Here is a 23,169-nt window from a genome sequence, read left to right on the forward strand (position 1 = left end):
ATTCCAGGTTGACCCTGCAGGAGGCCCCCCTGAATACCCTGGTGTTCAGCCCACATGAGGTTAGAAGGGCCCTCAGGCATATCAACCCCAACATAGCAGCCGAACCTGATGGTGTCCCTGGACGAGTGCTGAAAAGTGGTGTTGGTCGTCCATGTGAGTTCCTCCTTGGGGTGCACATCAACACTCAAGCCCAGGAGAGACTACACTTCCTGCGGCGGCTGAAACGAGCAAGCCTTCCCCCTCCCATCCTCACCACGTTCTATAGAGGCACCATTGAGAGCGTTCTAACCTGCTCCATCACCGTCTGATATGGAAACAGCAATGTTTCCGATTGAAAGAGCCTGCAGAGGATAGTTAGAACAGCCTAGAATATCATCGGGGTGCCTCTCCCATCACTACAAGGCACATTCACCACAAGGACAGTTCGAAAAGCCTGCAGCATTGTGCAGGACCCCTCACACCCTCACATGAACTGTTTACCCTGCTGCCATCCAAGAGGATCACAGCCAGATCGACCAGGCTGCATGACAGTTTTTATCCTCAGGCTGACAGGCCAGGCTGCATGACAGTTTTTATCCTCAGGCTGACAGGCCAGGCTGCATGACAGTTTTTATCCTCAGGCTGACAGGCCAGGCTGCATGACAGTTTTTATCCTCAGGCTGACAGGCCAGGCTGCATGACAGTTTTTATCCGCAGGCTGTCAGGCTTCTCAACACCATGCTGCCCCCCAGGGTCCTCCAATCTACCTCAACCCTCTCTTAACCCACCTACAATATTTTGCTATTTTTTTTTTTACATTTTAAACTGACTCTGTTGCTACACCCTCTGATATCATACTGATATCAAACTGTATCCATACTGTATTTTCACACAAACATCATACTGTATTTATACTGTATTTGCACACAGATCATATTGCATTTATACTGTATTTGCACAAAAATCATATTGCATAAAACAATCTTATTTTGCTTCTGCACCAGAAAGCTGTTAGCGCTTACTGCCACTGTACTTAAAATACTTCTCAGCTCATTTGCACTCTTCTTCATCTTTGTCGTCTTTGTCTTTGCACTGTTCTTACTGTGTCTACTTACACTGTAAAAATTCAATTCTGTGGATTCTGAGCTTCGACATCTCGTTTTTCTGTATACTTGTATATGGAAAGATGACAATAAAGTTCACTTTGATTTGACTTTGAATTGAAACACTGCGCAGGTCAGCTGACTGCAGTCTTCACCAGCCTGTTTAACATCTTGCTTTGAGCGGCTGGTCTTAGCACACATCAAGAATAACATTCCTCCCTCCATGGACCAACAACGAGTCAGCCTACAGGGAAGAGGTTTAGAACATGCAGTGCTGGAGCCAGGACAACAACCTCGCCTTGAACTCAAAAAAGACAAAAGAAATGATCCTGGACTTCAGGATACGGAAGCACGTGGGCCATCACCCCATCAGCATCAGAGGTGAGGAGGTGGAGGTGGTTCAGAACTTTCTATTCCTCAGGGTTCAGATCAGCTGTGACCTGTCATAGACCAGAAACACATCAGTCATAGCCAAAAAAGGACTTCAGAGGCTCTGCGTCCTGAAGAAAGCACAACTTCCACAGCAGCTCCCGGTGAACTTCTACAGGTGCACCATAGAGTCAGTGATCACATGCTGCATCACTGCATGGTATTCTGGATGCACCTCAGAGAACAGGAAGACCCTGCAGCACATCATTAAGACAGCCCAGTGGATCACTGGCACCCAGCTTCCATCACTGGAAGAAATGCATCACACTCGGGGCAGCTGCAGAGCTGGAAAAATAATCAAGGACCCAACCCACCCTGGACACAAACTCTTCACACCTCTGACATCTGGTAGACGCTACAGCAGGGGTCTCCAACTCTGGTCCTGGAGAGCTACTATCCAGTAAGTTTTCGATCCTACCTGGCTTCTGATGAGTCACACCTGCTCTCAGGAACATACCAAGAACAGGTGTGGCTCATCAGAAGCCGGGTACACAGCAAATGTGCCAGTGTTGTCTTCTTTTGGCTGCTATCGCTGTGTTGCCTCATATACCTGCAGCAATAGCTATAATATAATATAATAGGGTGACCAGATAATCCATGTCAGGGAGGACACTCTGAGCTAGGACAGGAATTGTAAATTACCATTTCAATTAAACGGACCTGGATTTCACTTGAGCATTCAGCTTTTGCTGTGTGCTGATTGGTCAGTCTCCTATAATCATGCATGTGTCACTAATGCTAATGTGAAACAGCTGGATGAGTCTTTCAGTCAAGGAAACAAACCAGTCAAAGCACAAGAAGAGCTAAACTATTTAGCCAAGCACAGGAGCGATTAGAAAGTAGTTTGTAAAACCAGAAGTAGCTCAAAGTGTCCTCCCTGACATGGATTATCTGGTCACCCTATAATATAATATAATATAATATAATATAATATAATATAATATAATATAATATATAATATAATATAATGATTATTTTAATATATTCAAATTAATATATTGTGCGCTGGGGGTATCCATGGGGCAGGAAGACCATTGGTAGCCATGTAAGTTATGTAAATAGCTGTCTGTAGTTAGTATCTATTGTGTTGTTATTGCGTTGTATCATAGCATAATGCATAGTGTTTAATGTTATGTATTGTAAATGACATACTGCAGCAGGCCAAAAATGTGGGGCATGTGTGGACCCCACAATATGAGACCCATGTGGGGCCCCATTGGGATAGCCCACACCCAGCCCAAAGTGTGGGCATACTGTGCTGAGTATGGGCAGCCCACCAGGACCCCACTGGGATAGCCCACACCCAGCCCAAAGTGTGGGCATACTGTGCTGAGTGTGGGCAGCCCACCAGGGCCCCATTGGGATAGCCCACACCCAGCCAAAAGTGTGGGCATACTGTGTTTAGTGTGGGCAGCCCAGCAGGACCCCATTGGGATAGTCCACACACAGCCCAAAGTGTGGGCATACTGTGCTGAGTGTGGACAGCCCACCAGGGCCCCATTGGGATAGCCCACACCCAGCCCAAAGTGTGGGCATACTGTGCTGAGTGTGGGCAGCCCACCAGGGCCCCATTGGGATAGCCCACACCCAGCCCAAAGTGTGGGCATACTGTGCTGAGTGTGGGCAGCCCACCAGGGCCCCATTGGGATAGCCCACACACAGCCCAAAGTGTGGGCATACTGTGCTGAGTGTGGGCAGCCCACCAGGACCCCACTGGGATAGCCCACACCCAGCCCAAAGTGTGGGCATACTGTGCTGAGTGTGGGCAGCCCACCAGGGCCCGATTGGGATAGCCCACACACAGCCCAAAGTGTGGGCATACTGTGCTGAATGTGGGCAGCTCACCAGGACCCCACTGGGATAGCCCACACACAGCCCAAAGTGTGGGCATACTGTACTTAGTGCACACCATTTCACACTGGTAACGACGCCTTCAGTGTGCTGCCTGCAATGGCCCCAGACGGGCCCCAAATGGGCATGTTTGCTGGGGTGTGTGTGCGCCCACCCTGCTGGCCTTCTGCTCTGACAATACACATGCAAAGTGTGTTGGAAGTGTGGGTGTTTGGTTGTGTTCATTCAGCCCTTTTGAATGAATCTGCCTCGTCTTATTCCTGCCAATGTAAAGCCTGAGTCTACCTGTGATTATGCTGGTTTCAGAACTAGGACGCCAGAGACAGCTCTACTGGTGCTGCTGAAGTGAATCCTCCACATCACTCTGGCAGACTTGAAGATGGCTGTGAAGCGGCAGATCAACAGCAGCGGTGGCGATTATCCCTGCAAGACCCGCTTGGGACTGCAGGCTCCGGGATAAAACAACTCATCTGCTGCTGCTGCGGGAAAACAGAACACCGGGCATGTTTTCAGCCAGAAGCTGTCAGGAAAAAGCAAGGACTGAAGCAGTGCAGGAGGTTTTAACGCTCCCTTCTGGCCGTTGCAGGTAAAACATCATTATCCTGGTTACCACCCTCCAACCTCAGGGGTTCGGTTTGTATTCACAAGTTTCTTTGTGAGATTCACCGTATGGATTCGCATCCTTGTCTCAGTTTTCTTTCTTTTTTGGGAGATGGAAACGACTTAAGAGTATGTGTACTCCTCCTAGGAGTATGAACGACCAGCTGTGGTTGACAGCTGTACGAAGTACGATGGTGTTGCTTTTCTTTTGTGTGATTGGTGGCTTGATTTATGTGTCAGCTGAGCTATGTTTGACTGACATTAAAACATTTTTTAGATGGGCTGCATTATTAAAATCGAGACATATTATATTTCAGTTAGTTCTCAGGATGCTGGGATGCATAGCCTGAAATTGGGACTGTCCCAGTCAAACTGGGATGTCTGGTCACTCTATACTACATCTGAAACTTTTCTGAACCTTCTCAGGTCACTGTCAGAGGTTTAGTAATTGCAGTACCACACTGAATAAAAGATGGTGCTTTTTTCCCCCAAAACGTTACATCTAAAAAACTGGGCTTGTCCTGTATTCAAACACTAAAATTTAAATGTCATTAAACACATAAAAAGTAGATGGTATTGTGGCTAAATTAAGCTTCAAGACCCATTTGTGATATTTCTTATCCCAGTAGATGGTGCTCACTCTGAAAAAAAGCTCAAAGCGTGCCTCAAAGTAATAATTTCTGCTTTATTCTTTAAACCAATAGTGCCATCTAGTGGGGTCAAAAATACCACAAATGGTACATGAAGCTTAATTTGGCCATCACTTGTAGATGGTGTAAAAAACCCGCTTCCTTTCTAAAGGTGGCCACATTCTTCAAATATAGCTGACGGAATAGATTTAATAAGATATTAATATTTTAGCAATATGTTTTTTGACCAGTGATCCCACCCACCGACTATGTTTGGCTGACATAATGTGATGGCACATGGTTGGTCAGCAGGACTAATTATCCAGTAACTGGCATGATTTGTACCTCACTATGCAGATCCTTGAATAGTGTAAATTAATTTATGCATTTGTGTGTTTATGAAACTTGTAACTGTCGTAACTGTGTAATGCATGTTTCATTAAGCTGGCCATATACTTAAGACAAAATTGACAGACTCAACGTCATTTCGGCAATACGATGTTGTACGACACTAATCACAGCGGTGACCACCATTTTGATGCACCTCCTATGGTAAATGGTAAATGGACAGCATTTATATAGCACTTTTCTACTCCTACGAGTACTCAAAGCGCTTTACAACACATGCCTCACATTCACCCATCCATACACACATTCATACACCGGTGGCGGAGGCTAACATGCAAGGCGCCAACCTATGCAGAAGTATAAGTCTCTGCAGACAGGAGTGGTGCACATATTGAAAAGTTAATGCGCATATTGAAAGGAATAGAGCTTGGCAAAGTGGGTGGAACCAAGCAAGTAATTCCATTTGCGCTTTCTGGATGTATGGCAGCAGTGTAAACAAGCACAGGACATGTCTTGCGCTATATGAACAAATATGAAACAGGCAATAAATTATAGGTGTCTGTTAATCATACTTATTGCCTGAATTATGTGTCTAGTAAATGTCTGGTCTCTTTCTGAAATAGCATTTATTGACTTTTCAACACATGGGGGCCAGTCATGAATAGGTGTAACAGAGAAATGGCTTCATCCATGGTGTTCAAATGCCTTCCAGTGCATTTCATTTTTCATTTTAAATTTCTGAGAGTTCAAATACTCATTATGATCAAATGAGATATGTGAGTGGAAAGCATTGAAAATACTCACGGTTTAATAATTAATTGCAATTGTAAATGTAAATTTAGGTTTTGTAGTTTCTAGCAAATTTATTGGACAATGTCAATGCTGCTATTTTGAACACAGTACACCTGGCAGGAAGGCCCAGGTGTGGCTCCCAGCCAATGCCATAGTCATTTTCTGTCCAGTTATATTAAAATTAACTTTATTGATCACAGGGGAAATCCCGGGAAATATAGAGCATTGCCTTGAGCTGAAGGTTATGTACACAAAGGAGAAAGAGGATCTTTTGTTTATGGATACTTGGGCAGTAATTCATCATAAAACCTGCAGTAAAACAGAATTTAGTTTGAGCACTCCATTCATTCATTGTTAGAAATTATACCTTACACCCAGATCTGACTCAAGGTCAGTGGTACCTGTACCAGGAATTGAGTTTTAGATCCCATCCCACTGACTGAAAACGCTTAAGTCCATGGTGTGTGTGTGTGTGTGTGTGTGTGCCTCTGTATGTGTTGGTGTTTGAAACATATTTTTAACATTTGCTAATGCTTTTTGCCCATAAGATCCTTAAAGAGTCTCACACACAAAGTGACCACAGTCAGTAAATGTCAGATACACTGCACTACTTGACATTTTCTAAATGCATTTTCTTCTTGAAAGATTTAAATGCAATGACTTTAAAGTGTGCAAAAACCTTACTGAAAGGAATAACCCTGAAACGGCTTCCATGAAAAACTGCATTTTCAAAAATCGACTAAAAACTCAAAATTTAAAAAATGCACTTTTATTTAACAGGGTCGCATTTTTTTTTCAATGTTGCAGAAACAAGGCTTTTAGTTTAGAAAAAGAGGACTATGCACAGAGAAATACAGACATGGCCACTGTTCACATCATGACAATGAAGAGAAAAACGCAAATACTTTACCGTGGCGGTAGTCCGTTTCATTGTTAGTTAAAAACACACATTCATACATACATACGCTAGACAAAAAAAAGCCCTGATTTCTAAGGTCTAATGTTTTTCATCATTTCAAAATACACAATATACATACAGTTTTATTTTCAACGTTGACGAATCCCTTCGTATTAGAAAACACTCATCTGATACAGTACAAGTTTAATTTTTCACCTCTGAGTCAGCCAAATGTGACATTTGAAGCGTGAACTGTGAATTTTCCGACTAAAGAAACAAAGTAACCCTGCTGTCCTAGTATGGGGGGCAAGGGGGCGGCTGGACAAAATATAAAACCTTCTGCAACGTGCCAGAAATATGTTCCTACGTAGCTCATAAATACGTTTCCAAAATACTGAAGTGTATCATCAGCGCTCATTCCAGCTCTCAGTCAGATAAAAATCCATCTTACAGCAAGCATTGTTTACCACAGTGACCTGGGCCGAGAAGGCACAAAGCCCAGGGTGAGGGGTAGTGATCTACCAGGCAGGACCACCACCAATAACAAATTTTATTTATTTATACAAAAAAAAAAAAAACAGTGACATCAGGAAAAACAGGCACGTTTCACGCAATCAGCCGTGAATCTAGGCAGTGATTCTGGTAAGCTGGAGATGAACCAATGAAAAACAATACATCTGGATTCCTCAAGAGGGCGCACTTTCCCCTGGCAAACTTCTGCCTTGGGCGAGACTACAAGCAGGAACTCCGACACAATGGGTGAAGTCACAGGGGAGAGGTTGAAAAGGCTAAGAAAGAAGAACACTCCCCCTTGTGGTGGGTAGGGCAGCCATACAGTCTTTGTGTTGGCCTGATTTTTTGGTAGGAGTTTAAAACTGCTGATGGCATGGGTGAGTATGTGTGAGGGGAAGGGGATTGAGCACTGTCATGACAACTGGGGGGGGGGACTAGCGGTTGCTCTTCATTGCCTCCTTGGCGGCCAGGATGAGAGGCGTCAGGCTGGACAAGGGCTTAGCCAGCTTCAGGAAAGGATGCTGCCGAAGAAACAAGACGACAGGTTTAAGGAGGTGTCACTCAAAACCAGTAACCAATCCTGTGATAACAGGAACACTGTCTTTCCACCTCCCAGCTGACATGAAATGACACTGACCTCACCATGACCCTCACTCTGGGCACATTTACATAGCAGTCAAAGTCGAGTTCTCTGATTGGCCAGGCAGCAGGTGCAGGCAGCACTCACCTGCAGAAGTTCCTTGCCGCCGCCCCTCTTCTCGACATCCATCTCCAAACAGCGGTTCAGGAAATCCCGGAAGATGGGGGACAGCTTCTCAGGGTTCTGCAGCTCTGGGGTGCCGTTAGTGGCAATCAGGTACAGCGCCTAAAGGGAAGATGGAGTAATGAGAGGATGGCATGAAAGTGCTGTGACAGCAAGGGTAGGACATCACAAGTCCTGGCTGAGGCACTGCTGCTGTACCTTTCAATGCTGAACTGACAAACTATGTAGAGCAAAAGACGATATGCAAGTTGCCTTGGGAAATCGCTACTCGTAAGTTTTTTGCCTTTCCTTTCTCTACCACGTTGATTTCGGACAGTAGCTTTCAAAGGTACAACAACAGTGCCCCAGAGAGAACACAATTTACTAATGTGCTGGAGACACAGGGACAATTTCAAGTCCCTGCCAGGTGACCCACTTCGACGACCCCCTAAGGGAGAGCCCTTACCCTCAGCGGGTTCTCATTGAGATACGGAGGCTCTCCTTCCACCATCTCGATGGCCATGATGCCCAGCGACCAGATGTCCACCTTAGGGCCATAGGCCTTCCGGGTCACGACCTCGGGGGCCATCCAGTAGGGCGTGCCCACCATGGTGCTGCGCTTGCTCTGCTCGGGGGTGATCTGGGCACAGAAGCCAAAGTCGGCTGTGGGGCAGAAGCAGCGGGCGGCTTAATTTGGGTTTCATGGCTGGGGATGATGGTGATGGTGATGATTACAGGAGGCTGATCAGAATTCTGTGTTCAACCTGTAGCACCAGGCAGGTGAACCTACTGAGCTTGACGGAGCCGTCCATGCCCAAAAGGACATTGTCACTCTTGATGTCCCTATGGATCACCTGGTTGGCATGTAGGAACTCCAGGGCCTGAAGACACTACAGGACATGAAGGAGATGAGGGTCACTGTGCCTGATGGTGGGGAGTCATCTCACCAAACAGCCAACACATTCATCTACCCAATGAATGAGTTAATCCCTGAAGTTCATGACTGAGAAACTCGCCGTCAAAAGAATTGAAATCTCATTGGCTAACACAGCTCACATTCCAGAATAATGAATCTATCTGGATGCTCATAAATGGTTATGGCAGCACAGAAGGTCCTTAGTTGAAGTGTTTGTGCCTGACACACCTCTCGACACACAGCAGCAATCTGTGCCTCGTCCATGCAGGTCTCTGTCACCACATCGGTCAGGGAGCCACCGGCGAGGTACTCCATCACTACGAAGAGCTCGTCTCCCACCAGGAAACTGCGGCAAGACATTTCTACATGGAATTTTCCATTCCTGCCCTCAATGGACCCAGTGTTACAGCTTGCTGTTACAAAACAGCCTCGTTCAAAAGGGCTCCTATTGGTCAGTTTGACACCATAGCGATATATCAAATCAGCCTATTGTACCGCAGGCACATAAATGATACAATTCCTGGAGCGGTTGGCCCGGTTTGGCCCAAGCATGGTACCTGTCCAGGAAGTTGACGATGTTAGGGTTCTTCAGCTCCTTCATCACCAGGATCTCATTGATGATCAGCTCCTTCTTGGGCTGCTTCTGCAGGTTGATCTGCTTGATAGCCACCTGGGTGGGAACAAAGGGGACACTTCCTGGTTACCCACCCCATGCCTTTTTAGGATCAGCCAATCATCAGCTTAACATAGAGCACTGCCCATTCACGTGATATTGGGTGCGTTCGACTTGGGCTTAGGTCTGTCTGCAGCTGACGTGACGTGGAGCGCGATCTGCCGGCGACTGCAGGGGTGGAGTATAAACTAACTGCAGCCAAGCGGACAACTTCTACTCCTCGTAGTCTGCGAGACCTGACTGCAATGGCAGCACTGCCAGAAGGGTCCAGATAATCTATACAAATATCACCTGCATTACCATTACTTTTTTTTTTTTTTTTTTTACAATAAGCAACTCCGGATCCAAACTGTTAGCAGTGAAAAAAATAAACTATTGTGTATAGAGGCCATGTGTAAAAAGATAGCTGCCAGGAAAAAGATCAAATACATGTATTTCAAGGAATCAAAGTTTTTACTGTCATGTACAGAGTACAATGCAGTTCTTACTTGAATGCCTTCTTCACAGACTAGACAATTAAACAAATAAAGCAGCGCAACATTACACTAACTAACAATAAATCACAGGTGTCAAACTCCAGTCCTGGAGAGCCAGGGCCCTGCACATTTTTGGGTTTCCCCTCATTTAACACACCTGATTCAACTCCATGTGCCAATTACCACACAGCTTTTGAGCTGAATCATTTGTTGCGGAACAGGGAGAGAACTAAGCTACACAGGGCTCCGGCCCCCCAGGACTGGAGTTCGACACCCCTGCAATAGACAAACAACTAACTTACGTGTACTATTAGAGCATTTATTTAAACTTTATTCTATCCATCCATTTTCTGAAATCGCTTAATCCCAACTGTGGTTGCGAGGGGGACCAGAGCCAATCCCAGGAACAATGGGTGCAGGCGGGAACCGGGGCAGTCGCCTACACACCGCAGGGCGCACACACTCACACAACTACAGGGCCAATTTAGACTCACCAATCAACCTATCCTGCATGATTTTATTTTACCAGGTAAATTAACTGAAAACCAGTTCTCACTGCTTTATGTACTTTTCGACAGAAATAGCAGATAACGCATCGGAACTGCCTGGGATAAAAACGTCATGCATGTGACTAAACTCTTCAGCCAATAAGGGCAAAGTTGTGTCGTCAGGGAGGCGGTTCCAGTTTGTGCAGCTGGCTCAGAGGTGCTGCACAAGCTGTCTTAAGTCATCTTGCTCTTGCAAGGTTTTCGTGTCATGTGACATGGTGACGTGTGGTGACGTTTTGCAGCGCCGGCTGAAGTCGGAATAAAAAAAATCTAACCATGATACATTGCGTCAGGACCAGAATGCATTGCTTTAAGCCAGCGCTGTAAGTGGCTGCAAAAAGTCGAATGCACCCATTGTTTGCAGGGGGCAGGATGCTGACCCCAGCTGAAAGCTGATTGGCTCCTGGAGTGTCCCCTCCCTTGAATGGCTAAGGATAAGATGCCCTCTATGAATTATTGCTCCTCATAAGCACCCCCCACAAAACTCCTACAATTTCCCCTGCTTGCACAGGACTGTCACCCAGCCCGTTAGGAACTTCCTAGATGTTCACCTCACCCCACGCCTCATACACTGCCACACGGCTTAATACCTCACCTCCTGTCCCGTGGCAACGTCGATAGCTGTGAACACTGTGCCGGAAGCCCTGCAGGATGAGATGGTTTTATGGCGCATGCTTTCAACCAACTAACGACATCACCCAACAAGCCATCACACATATGCTCACTAACCAAGAGCTCGGTCACATGACCATAGTGAGTCACAGCGGCGGCTGTCGGCACACCAGGCAAACCGCAGTGTCTCATGCAGACACGTGATTGGTGACTCACCCCTGGCCGATCTTCTCGTATCGCGTGTACTTCTTCTTGGGGTCTCCGATACTGACAATGGTTCCTAGGGGAGAAGTGGGGTGTGATGATCTGTGAAAAGGACGGGGGCAGGCATGTGCGTCCTCCCGCAATTAAGCTGCGTGATGTGTAATGCGTACGGTTTTAACATCATGAAGCATGTAATGCGTAATGTGTGTGATCTGCCTCTAAGCACACTGAAGGGGGGAAGACACCTTGGTAATGTTCAGGGAGCACCACTACGGGATGAGGAAAAGGAAGGCATTCAGGGACCCTGACACCAGGGGGAGCCCATGAGAGTATGAGCATGGATAACGGTAACTGTTGTGCAGGAGGAGGACCGGGATGACGTACGCAGTTTGTCCATGATCTCCTCATCCGTCATCTTTCCCTTCTTCTTCTGCTTGTCTGCGGCCCTGCTGGCAGCGTCACCCTCTGGGCTCGTCGTTGGGAGGGGGATGGGATCGATGACGGAGCGTGTGTACACCTGTAGGGGGCACCATGACCCAGGTGAGCTCATGCGGAAGACTGTGCTATAGGAGGGACAGTGGAGGGGCGGTGGCAGTGACTCACTGATTTGGTATGCTCCGGCCGCGGTGCAACCACGGGGGGAGGGGCCTCTTCATCGTCGTCGTCGAGGTCCTGCGATTGGGCCACAGACGGCTCTGTGCCCTTCTTGGCAGGCTGGGGGGGGGGCATTTTAAGCACATTACCATCCTGCAGGGCTGCAGTTCTGTGCTCCGTGAGCTTTGTGACCGTAACCACCCAACAGCCGGAGGTGAGGCCAGAACATGTGATGCACACTGATGATCTACCCTGCAGCCACTACTGGTTAAAAAGTTGCGATTGGTCGACTTTGCAGATATGACGGGTCATGTGACCAGTGACTGATTAACTGGATTTGATCCTGGGGGGAGTGGGGCGGGGAGCTGGATACTCACCGGCTGAGCACCTGATGGAAACCCGTCTTTTTCTAGAAAAGCAACAAAGTAAAAGGGAACAAGTTAGCTGGGGGGTTGGCAGAGGTCAGGACACATGCAGATGGGAGGAGGGACAGCACCCACCTGAGGAGAAGCTGAGGTATTTCTGCTTGTTGTTGCCGGTGGAGTCGTAGAACTTGAGCACGTCCAGTACAGCCTGTGGGTTCTTCTTCTGCTCGGACTTGGTGATGTTGGACGTCTGGAGGAGCCGCGCCCACTGCTCAGGCATGCCCTGGAGAAGACAACAAGAGGGCGGAGTCAGGAGCTAGAGGAAGGCAGTGGGCAGTGCCATGGAAGAGGGGGCGGAGTCAGGGGCTAAAGGAGAGCAAAGGAAGCCTCTCACGGTAAACTCCCCCGTTACAGCGTCGAAGCCAACATGGATGGTGTGCTCGAAGTCCGAGGGCGGTGAGATCTCGGGTCGCTCCTTCTTCTTGCTGCCTGCATAAGGGACATCCCATGGTTCAACATGACTTCGCCATAAAACTGGCACCCCCTACCAGCAACACAGACGCCTACCCAGAATCCATCACACGTGATGGGCATACCAACACGGATGGACATTATAAGCCAAATCTAAGACACAGTCATTAATACGGCTTGTAGTAAGCAGACCTTTCTCCACCCCAAATATGGAGATGATCTTGTTCCGCTTCCTCTCCTCAGGCACGGATGGCAGGGGCTTGGAGCTGTGATTGGCCGACAGGGGGTCCTTGCCGCCGCTGCTAAAGATGGTGCTGCTCATCCTGACAGGGGGAGCGGGGGGCTTGTCCTCCATCTCCCCGTTGTCTGACATGTCAGAGGCCCTCTGGGGTCGGTGGGGGGAGGGGGGAGGGGGAGCAGCAGAAGCACACTGGCGCCGCCCTGCAGGATCAGAGACAGAGAGCGTAACCAGCTGCAGGGCTGCTATGATTTTTCGAACCAGGTAGCTTTGGATGCCATGTGATCAACTGGAGAATGAAGATGATCATGACCACACTGCATCACCCCAATCAGCCAGAGGGGTGCCCAGAAGGCCGACACACCAGCTCACCAGCTGCATGCGAGGTGACTGGACATCCAGACAGCCTCCCCGGGGTGAAGGGGGGTGGGGGAGGGGGGGTGAGGAAGCAGCCAGTGTTTTCATCGCAGGAAATTGCTACTCCATGGCTGCATCGCCGGCATTCCAGCATCGCCACGGGAACCATGGGGGGAAGACCACACCCCCCCCCCCCACCCATTCAGAGCTAGGAATGAAACACATACACCAACATGCACATGCACCCACGCGTCAAGCTCAGCTTAAGCATGTTGTCTGTGTATTTGCATGCACCTGTTTAAGGCATGTGTTTCCTTCTAGTGCTTTCCAGGCACACAACTGCAAGCCCAAAGCACAGCCAATAGGGGCTGGCTTCAGGATACATCTCACTGTCCCAGAGTCCACCCCCTGCACGCTCTATAAAAATCCCATCACACGAAACTATGTCGGAGAAATCTGGCTAGCTAGGGGCGCAAGGGACAGCCCATTCTGGCCCTATGTCCTCAACGCTGATGGCCAGATGACAGAGAGAAAGAGAGCGAAAGAGAGAGAGAGAGAGAGAGAGAGAGAGAGAGAGAGAGAGAGAGAGAGAGAGAGAGAGAGAGAGAGAGAGAGAGAGAGATTGAAAATGGCGAGGAACACAGAAACAGGAAGCAAGCAATTGCACTTGTTACGGTCAGGGCCTTGCATGGTAAAATGACAGCGAACGCTGGACACTCCCATACCACGGTAACTTGCTCGCTCACATGCATGTCACGCACCGCTAACACAACCCGACTGCTGGCCCACAATGCACTTCCTGTCACTAAAACTGTCTCTCAGTAGAAGGAAAAAACACGGCTGCACTCTCTGGCCTGTAGCGCCACAACACAAGTGTTATGCCTACACGTGCCACAGCAGCCTCACAGGTCAGGCTTAAGGGTCTGCAGTGATGGTGATACTGACCATGACCCCTCAAAATGAAAACACGCTCCAAATTTAGGCTCATATGTCCATATGCATGTCAAACCTGCAACACTCCAATCGGCCTCCTGCTGCAGGGTAAAAAGCCCTTTTTTGTCATTTTATTAGCAGGTAGCAGAATGGACGCATAACAGTGACACCGCTCCAGGTTAAAGCCCCCAGAGAGACACTGGTGCTGCATGCAAAGCCAAATGTCCAGCAAACAGTGAGCTGCATGAACCTGAGGGCCAAATACACCAGCTTACTTTAACAGCAGCCAATGTACTGAGAAGTAAAAAAAAAAACACACTCAGTCCCAACTCAGTGTGGACAAAAACACCCCACAGCAGGTGACCCCACCCATGGCCACCACCCCCAGGGGCTTCTTGCAATTAGAGGGGGACATAATCGGAGGGGCCCAGGGTTAAACAAGCGTGACAAGGGATCCCCATCCCATTGCCGGGATTACCAACACCCCCCCGAGGTCTGAAGTAAAAAGGGAAGTATGTTTTTTTTTTTTTTTTTTTTTTTTTACTTTTCTCCTTTTTTAAGAGAAAACGTCTATAATTGGTCTTCACTCGTCTATCTACCTTGACAAGGCCACTCCTGACCACTGGATCGTTTTCTGGAGCGGAGGGCTTGCATTTGGAGAGCAGTTCCAAAACGGCGCAGCGCGTGACCGTGTACCGGACGCGGAACCGGGCCGTTTCAATACACGATATCATCCGTATTTCGTTGTTCAGGAACTTCGGATCGATGGAACCCGACCCGTTCCGACGATTAAATGGGGTTAAGTACTGGGCCACGAGCGCGTAGGACTCGAACCTGCAACCTGTCCCGGCGCGCGCTCAGATCCTTCCGCTTCATTCACAGGAAAGAGGCGTCAATAAAAGGGATCTGTGAGCAGTGCTGCTTCATGCGAGGGAGCAATCTCACTTCCCATGTCACGGACGCCCCCCCCCCAAATTGCCCAATACGGCCTGTTAACTCATATCCGTGTGTGAAGACCACCACGTCCAAATAACACGGTACTACAAGCGCAATAAAACGCCGCATTACGGCAGTCCTGGAATTGAAAGTGTACAGATTCATCCCACCTGGAGCTGTGCATTAAATCAACATTTATATACATCTGGTAAACTACTCGCACAAGTTACAGATGTTTTTTACGAAGGCAAAACAAAAGCAACATCGGTAATGGCAGGAGTCGAGAGAGGAAACAACTGGGTGATTCGGTTTCATTGTAGCACTTCAACACAACAGTTTGTTAGTTTGAACACAAAACTAGCGTTAGATGTTAATTTCTGAACACCCGCTGATGTCAAAATAATAACAGTTTATTTTATATGGCCCCTTACCACGTAGAGGCCCATCAGTTATATAGTAAAGAAATAACACTGACCCCGACTTCCTAAATCCGTAAATTACTTAGAAAAGGCGAAAATTATACATCATCACTTTAGAAGCTTTAGGCTAAAAAACACTGACAACAGTCAGTGTTTAATGATTTAATCCGTCCGGGTTACGGTTTGCTGTCTTGAATAGATATCACATATTTGATATTAAACAAGGTTTTTACTTTTTATTCGCAGCAAATTTAGATCAGATTGGCCGGGTAACTTCTAAAAAATACAGCATAATAGAAGAGACGTCTAAGAAAGAGGCAAACCGGGACTGTGGGAGCAGTTTTTATAAACACAGCACAATTTAAAGGGTTTCCGGCCGTGGACGCACATTAATTCATTTTCAGTAACAATGAAGGATTAAATAACGGACTGGATGTGCGCTGAAAACTCACCAGCAAAGTCCGTCGCAAACTCGCCAGCAAAACTGCAGCCTACCTGGCTCTCTCAGCAGCCCCAGAAGCGCAGATTAACTAAAGTATCCGCTCATAAACTTAACATGCGGTCGCTTTTCCCCGTGTTTCTTTTTTATTCTTTAAACTCCAGCCCTGGGAAGCAGCGCAATGGCGGAGGGGAAGCGGAACTACCGACCCAGCCCAGTCCCGGAGCACACCGAAAACGCCCCGACTGCATTTCAACATTTTTCTGGCAAATATCTCTACACTGATCACTTTTACGGTTTATCATCGACGTATATAAATCACTGGAACTCCGCATTAAGATAATACTAGGATTAAAGAGGGTTAGAAACACTTTGGTTGTTCGAGTTGCATTATGGGAGATGTAGTTTTTAAAGACTTTTTAAACCTCCGAGCCAACATCAGGCAATGGGCCCCGTGCTGTTTTTCCCGGATAAGTGAAAATTATGGGAAAGGGGCCTTTACAAAAGGGATTGCGAACCGGGAATCGTAGTCCTTTTGTCCGACATGGATGCCGGAAAAAATATGACAATATGACAGCGCGTCTCATCTTGATCTGTCAATGTATCAGGCGAGCTGCTGAAAGTTTTTTTGCCAGTTCCCATTTACGTTTTAAATTAATCGCTGTGATAGTCAGTTTTGTTTTATTACGTGCAAGAATAAAATTAATAACTCTGTACTATTAGGGGATTCATAGATTGGATTCGGTAGATTTAGCAACAACGGTCTGCATCATTACACTACAAGGGCCACTGCGTTTGTATAAAACGCTTGGTTTATTGCAGCTAAATAATATAAATACAAAATGTTTCAGTGCAGTAAATCAGCTTGCAGTCTTTAAACATTCACAGTCAGTTAACAGTCACACAGCCGCTCCCCTTTCACATTTCCACTGAGACATCCCCCCCACCCAGAGGTGATGCAATATGGTGTTGGAGTATTTATTATATACTAGCGTCTGAGGCCATGTTTGCACACGGCACTGGCCACCGCGCCAAAGCAGAACAGCGTCGCCAGCAGTGTTCCCGCGCACACAGACACCACCAGGGACTGATCGCCCACGGGGACGTGCAGAGTCAGCGCCGTCTGGACCTGCAGAGAGACAGAGCCTTTACAGAAACCTGCATCAGCAAAATATATAAGCTTAAAAAGAAACGCCACCGCGATGTTAATCAGTAATTACCGGAAACCCTGTGTTTTGAATATAGATTTAATCTGTATTCTATATAGACATAATCTGCCTGCTTAGAAAGTAGGCCTATATCATGGTCCAGCACAACCACACGCATATTACAACCATCCTTTCATCCTTTTTCTGAAACAGCTTGTCCTATTCAGGGTTGCGGGGGTCTGGCGCCTATGCCAGAGGCCACGGGTGCAAGGCAGGGAACAACCCAGGATGGAGCGCCAACCCATCACAGGGCACACTCACACACCATTAACTCACCCACATACAATGGCAGACACGATAACTCCAATCAGCCTCAGCATGTCTTTAGACTGGGGGGGGAAACTGGAGTACCCGGAGGGAACCCCATGATGACACGCGGAGAACATGCAAACTCCACACACACGGAACTCCGGCAGAGACTTGAACCCAGAGGTGTGAGGCGGCAGTGCAAACCACTGCACCACCGTGCCACTATGCTTTATTCAAACCATATTGAATTGATTAAGTCAGATATTACTGCATTTTCTTCTTCAGAGTAAGTCTATATAGACCAAGAACAATAAGAATATAAAATATTACCATCTTATGTAATGAACGCATACAGCGCAGATATTTTATATCTATAGAGTTTCAGAAAACTCCAATAATCTAGAATGACAATCTAGAATATCTTCCTCTAAAAGCTACAGTAATGGGACTGGAGCCAGCAGGCCCACGTACACAAATGCGTCATCTGCTGAAGCACACAGACATCATGTGGCCGGGTGCCGTACCTGCCGGGGGGGCACCTCCAGCCAAGTGCACGTGCTGAGGTTGTGGGCTGTGCAGGGGGACTCCACCAGCCGGTATGGGGGAAGCAGGGGTGGCTGCTTACCTACAGAGACAAGAGACAGGACCCATCAGGCAGAGTAGCGGGCATGAGGCCAGCTCAAGGCCTGAGCAAGTGGCTCAGGCAGCAATGCTCTCTGTGTCAGCCAGAGGACTGAAGTAATTTAAAAGTGCAATGTGAGTGCAGACCAGTGGGGAGGGGGGACAAACATGCTCTTGTGTGTGGGGGGGGGGGGGGGGGAAATAAGGGCATACACACACGATCGTCCCCACTCCCCTACTGGTCTGCGCTCACATTGCACTTAACGTCCCAAACCTCAGCATGCTTTCATCACCAGCGTGCGACTTTTTTGTATAGAAGAAAACATACAAAGGGAAGTGCTATCTCACAGAATAACGGAGTTCATCATTAATGTCCTTATTTGGAGACATTTTGGCACAATAAGAAACGCCCCTCTGATTTATCAAGTATGAAACAATTTTCATTCTGTCATGCTGCACGTATAAACATAGTGGGCAGTGGTGGCTTGATGGTTAGGGTAGCGCACTTGTAATTGAAAGATTGCAGGTTCGAATCCCCCACCAGCAAGTCACCACTGAGGTACCCTGAGCAAGGTACCGTCCCCAAGCACTGCTCCCCGGGCGCTGAATTAGCTGCCCCCTGCTATGTCATGAAAGTCACATATGGGTCAAATGCAGAGGACACATTTTGTTGTTGCGCAATGTCTGCTGTGGTGTGTTGACAATGACCACTGATCACTTAATTGTAAAGTACCATATTTTGTCAGACATCTTGGAGTTTTTGCGTATTGCATCCAGCTGTTCCAAGATACTCTCATCAACTCAGATTTCCAGCAAGCACTGCACCTCTGCCACAGACCAAAGTGATCACTCTACCGCGATGTTTGTCACTAATGATGCATTCCTTCCGGGTTTGGTTCATGTAGTGTACATGTGCGCATGCATGTGCCAGTCGCATCAGTGACGTCATGTCTGTGTTCTGTGCTCATGCATGAGCCCAAGTATGGTACAGAGTGAACACACTAGTCACATGAACTAGACTTTGGGGGTCAAACATGCTTGCGCACATTTTTACTGTTCATAATTTAATTTTTAGGGGTCAATAAAATACATTTTCATGCTTCAAAATTCCAAAAGCACATTATTCTTGTCATACTGTACATCTCTATTCACTCCGTCTACAACTCCATCTGAAACACTCTGTTAGAACTTAATAAGCCCACCCCTAATAAGCCCAGTGTGCTATGATTGGTCAGCTTGCCCAACATGTTCCCTATTTCAAAGCCTGCAGACAGATCCTTGAAGGTAGACAGCCAATAAGGATTGTGTTACGAGGTGACCTCATCATGTCATGGAAGTAAGGGCTGGAATTCCTACGAGGTGTTTTAGGCAGATTAGAGAAGAGTGGTTTCTGTGGTGACAGTTACTCCTTTTGGCATGTACTTTGGGCCTTAACACACTGCAGACTGTCTACATGCACATAAAACTACAGCATATAGCACATTAAAAGAAAGAGGAATATCAGAAAAGCACAATAGGGCCCTTTCATCAACATATTATGTATGTCCACATATTCAATCTCTCTATAAACCGTTTTAAATTTTGTAACCTGCCGCAAGTCATAGTAAGTTAAATTCTGGCAATTTCAAGTCCTGCTTTCTCTGATGTGTCTGTTCCACATCACGCATTTTGTATGATGTCTGGGTGATGTATAAGAAAACATCCTCACATGAATCAGTACGGAGTAACAGGTGCGGAGCCTCAATGTCGACCCGCTCCCACCGCTCCCCTGAGCGAGACGGCCGCTGGTACCGCATGTGGATCGGCACCATTGCTAGGAGACGACGGACCCCTCCTCCATCAAGGTCCCAAGAGGGGAAGAGGAAGGTGGTGAAATCTGCGGATGAGTAGGTGGGGGCCTCCAGGTCAAGCTCAGTGTCCAGCAGCACCTGGGGGGGGGGGGGGGGGGGGGGGGGGGGGGGGCAGCAACAATCATCAAAGCAAACACACAAAGGAAATACAAAAAATGATAAACTCTAATTTCCGATCATTATAACTCAAGGCGATTATTTGACTTTAGGAGATCTGAACCTACAGGCAAATATCTCTTTATGTCAGACACATACAGCGATAAAACAGATTTGCATTCTCTGAAGATTTCCATACCTGTAACGCTGCCTCCGATCGATGTGATGCTAACTGGTATCGGTCTATGTAGACCCCACTGGGGAGGCGTTGTACCAGCAAAACCCGGAGGTCACCGGGTATCTCAGTGCTACAAAGCACTTCGGTTACTAACTCCCTAAACAAAACCGGGGTGTATAAATAGCCAGATAAATGTTCATGCATCTTCAATCTAATAAATACTAGAATCCACAGTAATAAGTGGTATTTCGGTGACTGTCAGTGGTGTCATTTTGTATTATAACAACTAGTTATGTAAAACTGGGTAAGAAAGAAGTAGTTAGTTGGGCGTCTGTGTATACCTGTGAAATCCCGATTTCTGTATTTCCCTCCATATAGTCAGCTGCTCCAACCATGCTTCAGAGAAACCACAGTCATCTTCACCTACGTGCATAAAATAATTAACGGGAATGGACATAACCAGTTGGTTATCAAGTGATAAACCAAATGTAACGTAATTCACTACCGGTACGCCAGTAAAATTAACACACGACATTTCCAACCCGCCGCATCCCCGCATTCATTTACCCGAAATGTTAGCTTCAACAATCTCATAAGTCAAGTATAAAATGCAGTAAAAAGCCACCTTCATTTTACTTCCTCCTCTTCCTAATACTTTTACAATGCCCAAAAACAAGCTGAACTAAGCTGTCAAGTGAACCAGTGCATAGGTGGCTAATGAGATTGCTTTTTTGAAATACTACATTACTACATTTAATAGAAAAAAATAAGCAAAGACTATCTTTTGTGCATAATTAAATGTATCTGGAAAAAAACAGTCTACATACATATAAAGTCGGTGATTGTTGTGTTAGTAAATTTGCGAACTGAACAGGCATGTTGTAGTCGCCCTAATAGTAGTGATGGCAACGCGGGCAGGCGGACGCCGTGCATCGAGATCGGAAAATGTGGGATATTGTACTGAATACAGAAATTGAACGATGTAAGATCTAATTAGCATCTTGTTGCGTTTTTTTATTGCGTATGATATTAATTTCGTACGCCTGTGTGTGCAGCGTTGACTGTTTATGTGCTAGGTGGTTACCTTTAGCAGTAAGCTAGCTTCAGTTTCTAAATACGTTCCTGGATGCACTGGGAGCTATTGACCCGGAATGAGGCGTTTAAATGCTAAAACAAAGTGAAACTTAAATGTGCTGCCCGGGGTGGGGCTGATCAAACTGAAGGCTGTGTCCACATGAGCGGTCCGTACATCAGCCCTCGGGTCTTTGATCGGTAGAGGATTCTGTCCGAAGATGTCATACGTAGCTAAACGGTGCGGAGTGAAGTTCAGCCCCCCGGCTATCGTTCTAATCTACGAAGACGCTGACACCGGAAAAATGCGTCAGAGGATCATGCCAGTGAGGAATTTTTCGAAATTCTCAGGTCAGGAAACGTGAGAGGATTTGACCGCCTGATTCTATGGAGTGCCAACCGGATTCTGTTTTTAAATCTGTTTTTAACTTGTCAGCTCTCGCACTTTATTCTCTTGTGGTGCTTCAAGCCTATTTTATTTCACACTACCACTCCAATAACTCTCTTCCTTCCCTGCCCTTGAACAGACTGCAGCAGAGCAGCAGAACGGCTGAAGAACAGCTTGCGGCACAGCCCCTACCTGGAGGGTGTGTCCCAGGAGCAGCTGGAGAGGCTCCACACCGTGCTGCGGGACCACCTCCTGGGCCGCCCCCTGCTCACACCCCGGCCGGACCCTGGTGACGAGGACCTAAACAAGCTGGAGGATGAGGAGCTGGCTTGCAGGAAGGCCCAGATGGACGAGCTCTTCGAGCGGAACCGTAGGAGAGAGGAAGACCCGGATTTTGTCTACGACTTGGAAGTGGAGTTTCCCGAGTCGGATGCCCGCGAGCCCTGCAGCTGGGACGAGGATGAGTCCGATGACGCCTTCTAGCCCCCCCCCCCCCCCCACTACACGCCCGACAATAACACTCGGAGGCTTTGAAATGGGGGGGGCGTGTACCCAACAATATTAAATTTGGATTCTTTCATCCCCCCAATAAATAGTCCTTTCTATTTCCATTTTTAGTTATGTACCCTCAATATCAAACTCTCCTACACATTGAACATGCTCCCATGTATAGACGCATTTGTTCAGTTATTTTGGTTAAATGTGTGCAAATACCCAGCATGTAGTTCTACATGCCTCCTTGTGATACTCCAACTGGGACAGTGGATGGAGCTACAAGGACAGGAAGAGGGAGCATTTGGGTACAGGAAGACAAATGATAGACGTCAGCCTACTCTGCTTCTTTCAGTCTCCTGATGTCACGAGACCTCCAGGGACCATTTAAAAACTCCTCCCTACTGAAATGAACAATAGGCACCTGTTTTTCATCAGCTAATAATAATTCTCCAGGGACCCAAAACAGTGGTGCTCTAAAAGCAGGAATGCACACAGGCCATACTGTTGTGAAGCTACGGATATTGAACTGTGTATTACAGACACTACACTCAGTGAACTGCACACGTTGACCAGAACATTTATTCTGAGAAGAGTGATCTCAAGTCCAGATCTGACCCTCTTATGATAAATGGCTGTTTATGAAATAAAGCTTTTTTTTCTGACAGTATTGAGAATTATCAGAAAATGACAGGCGTCCAGATATAAATGCACTTGGGTTCCACACACCATGTGCTATATTGTGTTACGATTGTTATGATGATTAGCTGATGGGACTGATTTTGTGACGTGTATCAGATAAATGAGTTATTCACACAATATGCAAACCCCAAATTTGTTCTGGAAAGTTCTAGGATTGTCAATTTATGTTTAAAACTTATTGGCTGCAATTCTAGTAATACATATGTAAACGATGGAGGGATCCCCAAGTGAATGATTGACAGGGTCAGA

General features: G+C 47.0%; 3 protein-coding genes across 4 annotated transcripts; 1 reads left to right on the plus strand and 2 right to left on the minus strand.

Moving 5' to 3' along the window:
* Positions 1-6,484: 6,484 nt before the first annotated feature.
* pak2b (p21 protein (Cdc42/Rac)-activated kinase 2b) lies at positions 6,485-16,288 on the minus strand. The gene is made up of 15 exons (XM_023790543.2): positions 16,079-16,288; positions 12,936-13,184; positions 12,667-12,761; positions 12,408-12,555; positions 12,285-12,316; positions 11,917-12,027; positions 11,698-11,830; positions 11,326-11,389; positions 11,093-11,141; positions 9,358-9,470; positions 9,029-9,146; positions 8,675-8,774; positions 8,351-8,547; positions 7,870-8,007; positions 6,485-7,663 (listed from the first exon to the last, which is right to left on the minus strand). The coding sequence occupies exons 2-15, from the start codon at positions 13,114-13,116 to the stop codon at positions 7,577-7,579; spliced, it is 1,566 nt and encodes a 521-aa protein (XP_023646311.1). The 5' UTR covers positions 13,117-13,184; positions 16,079-16,288; the 3' UTR covers positions 6,485-7,576.
* A 741-nt stretch (positions 16,289-17,029) lies between these two features.
* pigx (phosphatidylinositol glycan anchor biosynthesis, class X) lies at positions 17,030-20,976 on the minus strand. Its single transcript, XM_023790544.1, has 6 exons — positions 20,835-20,976; positions 20,609-20,690; positions 20,289-20,424; positions 19,852-20,071; positions 18,047-18,147; positions 17,030-17,194 (listed from the first exon to the last, which is right to left on the minus strand). Exons 1-6 carry the CDS (start codon positions 20,896-20,898, stop codon positions 17,054-17,056), a joined length of 744 nt encoding a protein of 247 aa, XP_023646312.1. The 5' UTR covers positions 20,899-20,976; the 3' UTR covers positions 17,030-17,053.
* A 193-nt stretch (positions 20,977-21,169) lies between these two features.
* On the plus strand, positions 21,170-22,888 carry cep19 (centrosomal protein 19). Of its 2 annotated transcripts, none has more exons than XM_023790541.2 (2): positions 21,170-21,689; positions 21,866-22,888. In XM_023790541.2, exons 1-2 carry the CDS (start codon positions 21,560-21,562, stop codon positions 22,207-22,209), a joined length of 474 nt encoding a protein of 157 aa, XP_023646309.1. In that variant the 5' UTR covers positions 21,170-21,559; the 3' UTR covers positions 22,210-22,888. The 2 variants fall into 2 exon arrangements, with proteins under 2 accessions (XP_023646309.1, XP_072567615.1); XM_072711514.1 differs by having other exon boundaries at positions 21,173-21,249.
* The last annotated feature ends 281 nt before the right edge of the window (positions 22,889-23,169 follow it).

The sequence above is a fragment of the Paramormyrops kingsleyae genome, chromosome 4 (assembly GCF_048594095.1).
Source record: "Paramormyrops kingsleyae isolate MSU_618 chromosome 4, PKINGS_0.4, whole genome shotgun sequence".
NCBI lineage: Eukaryota > Metazoa > Chordata > Actinopteri > Osteoglossiformes > Mormyridae > Paramormyrops > Paramormyrops kingsleyae.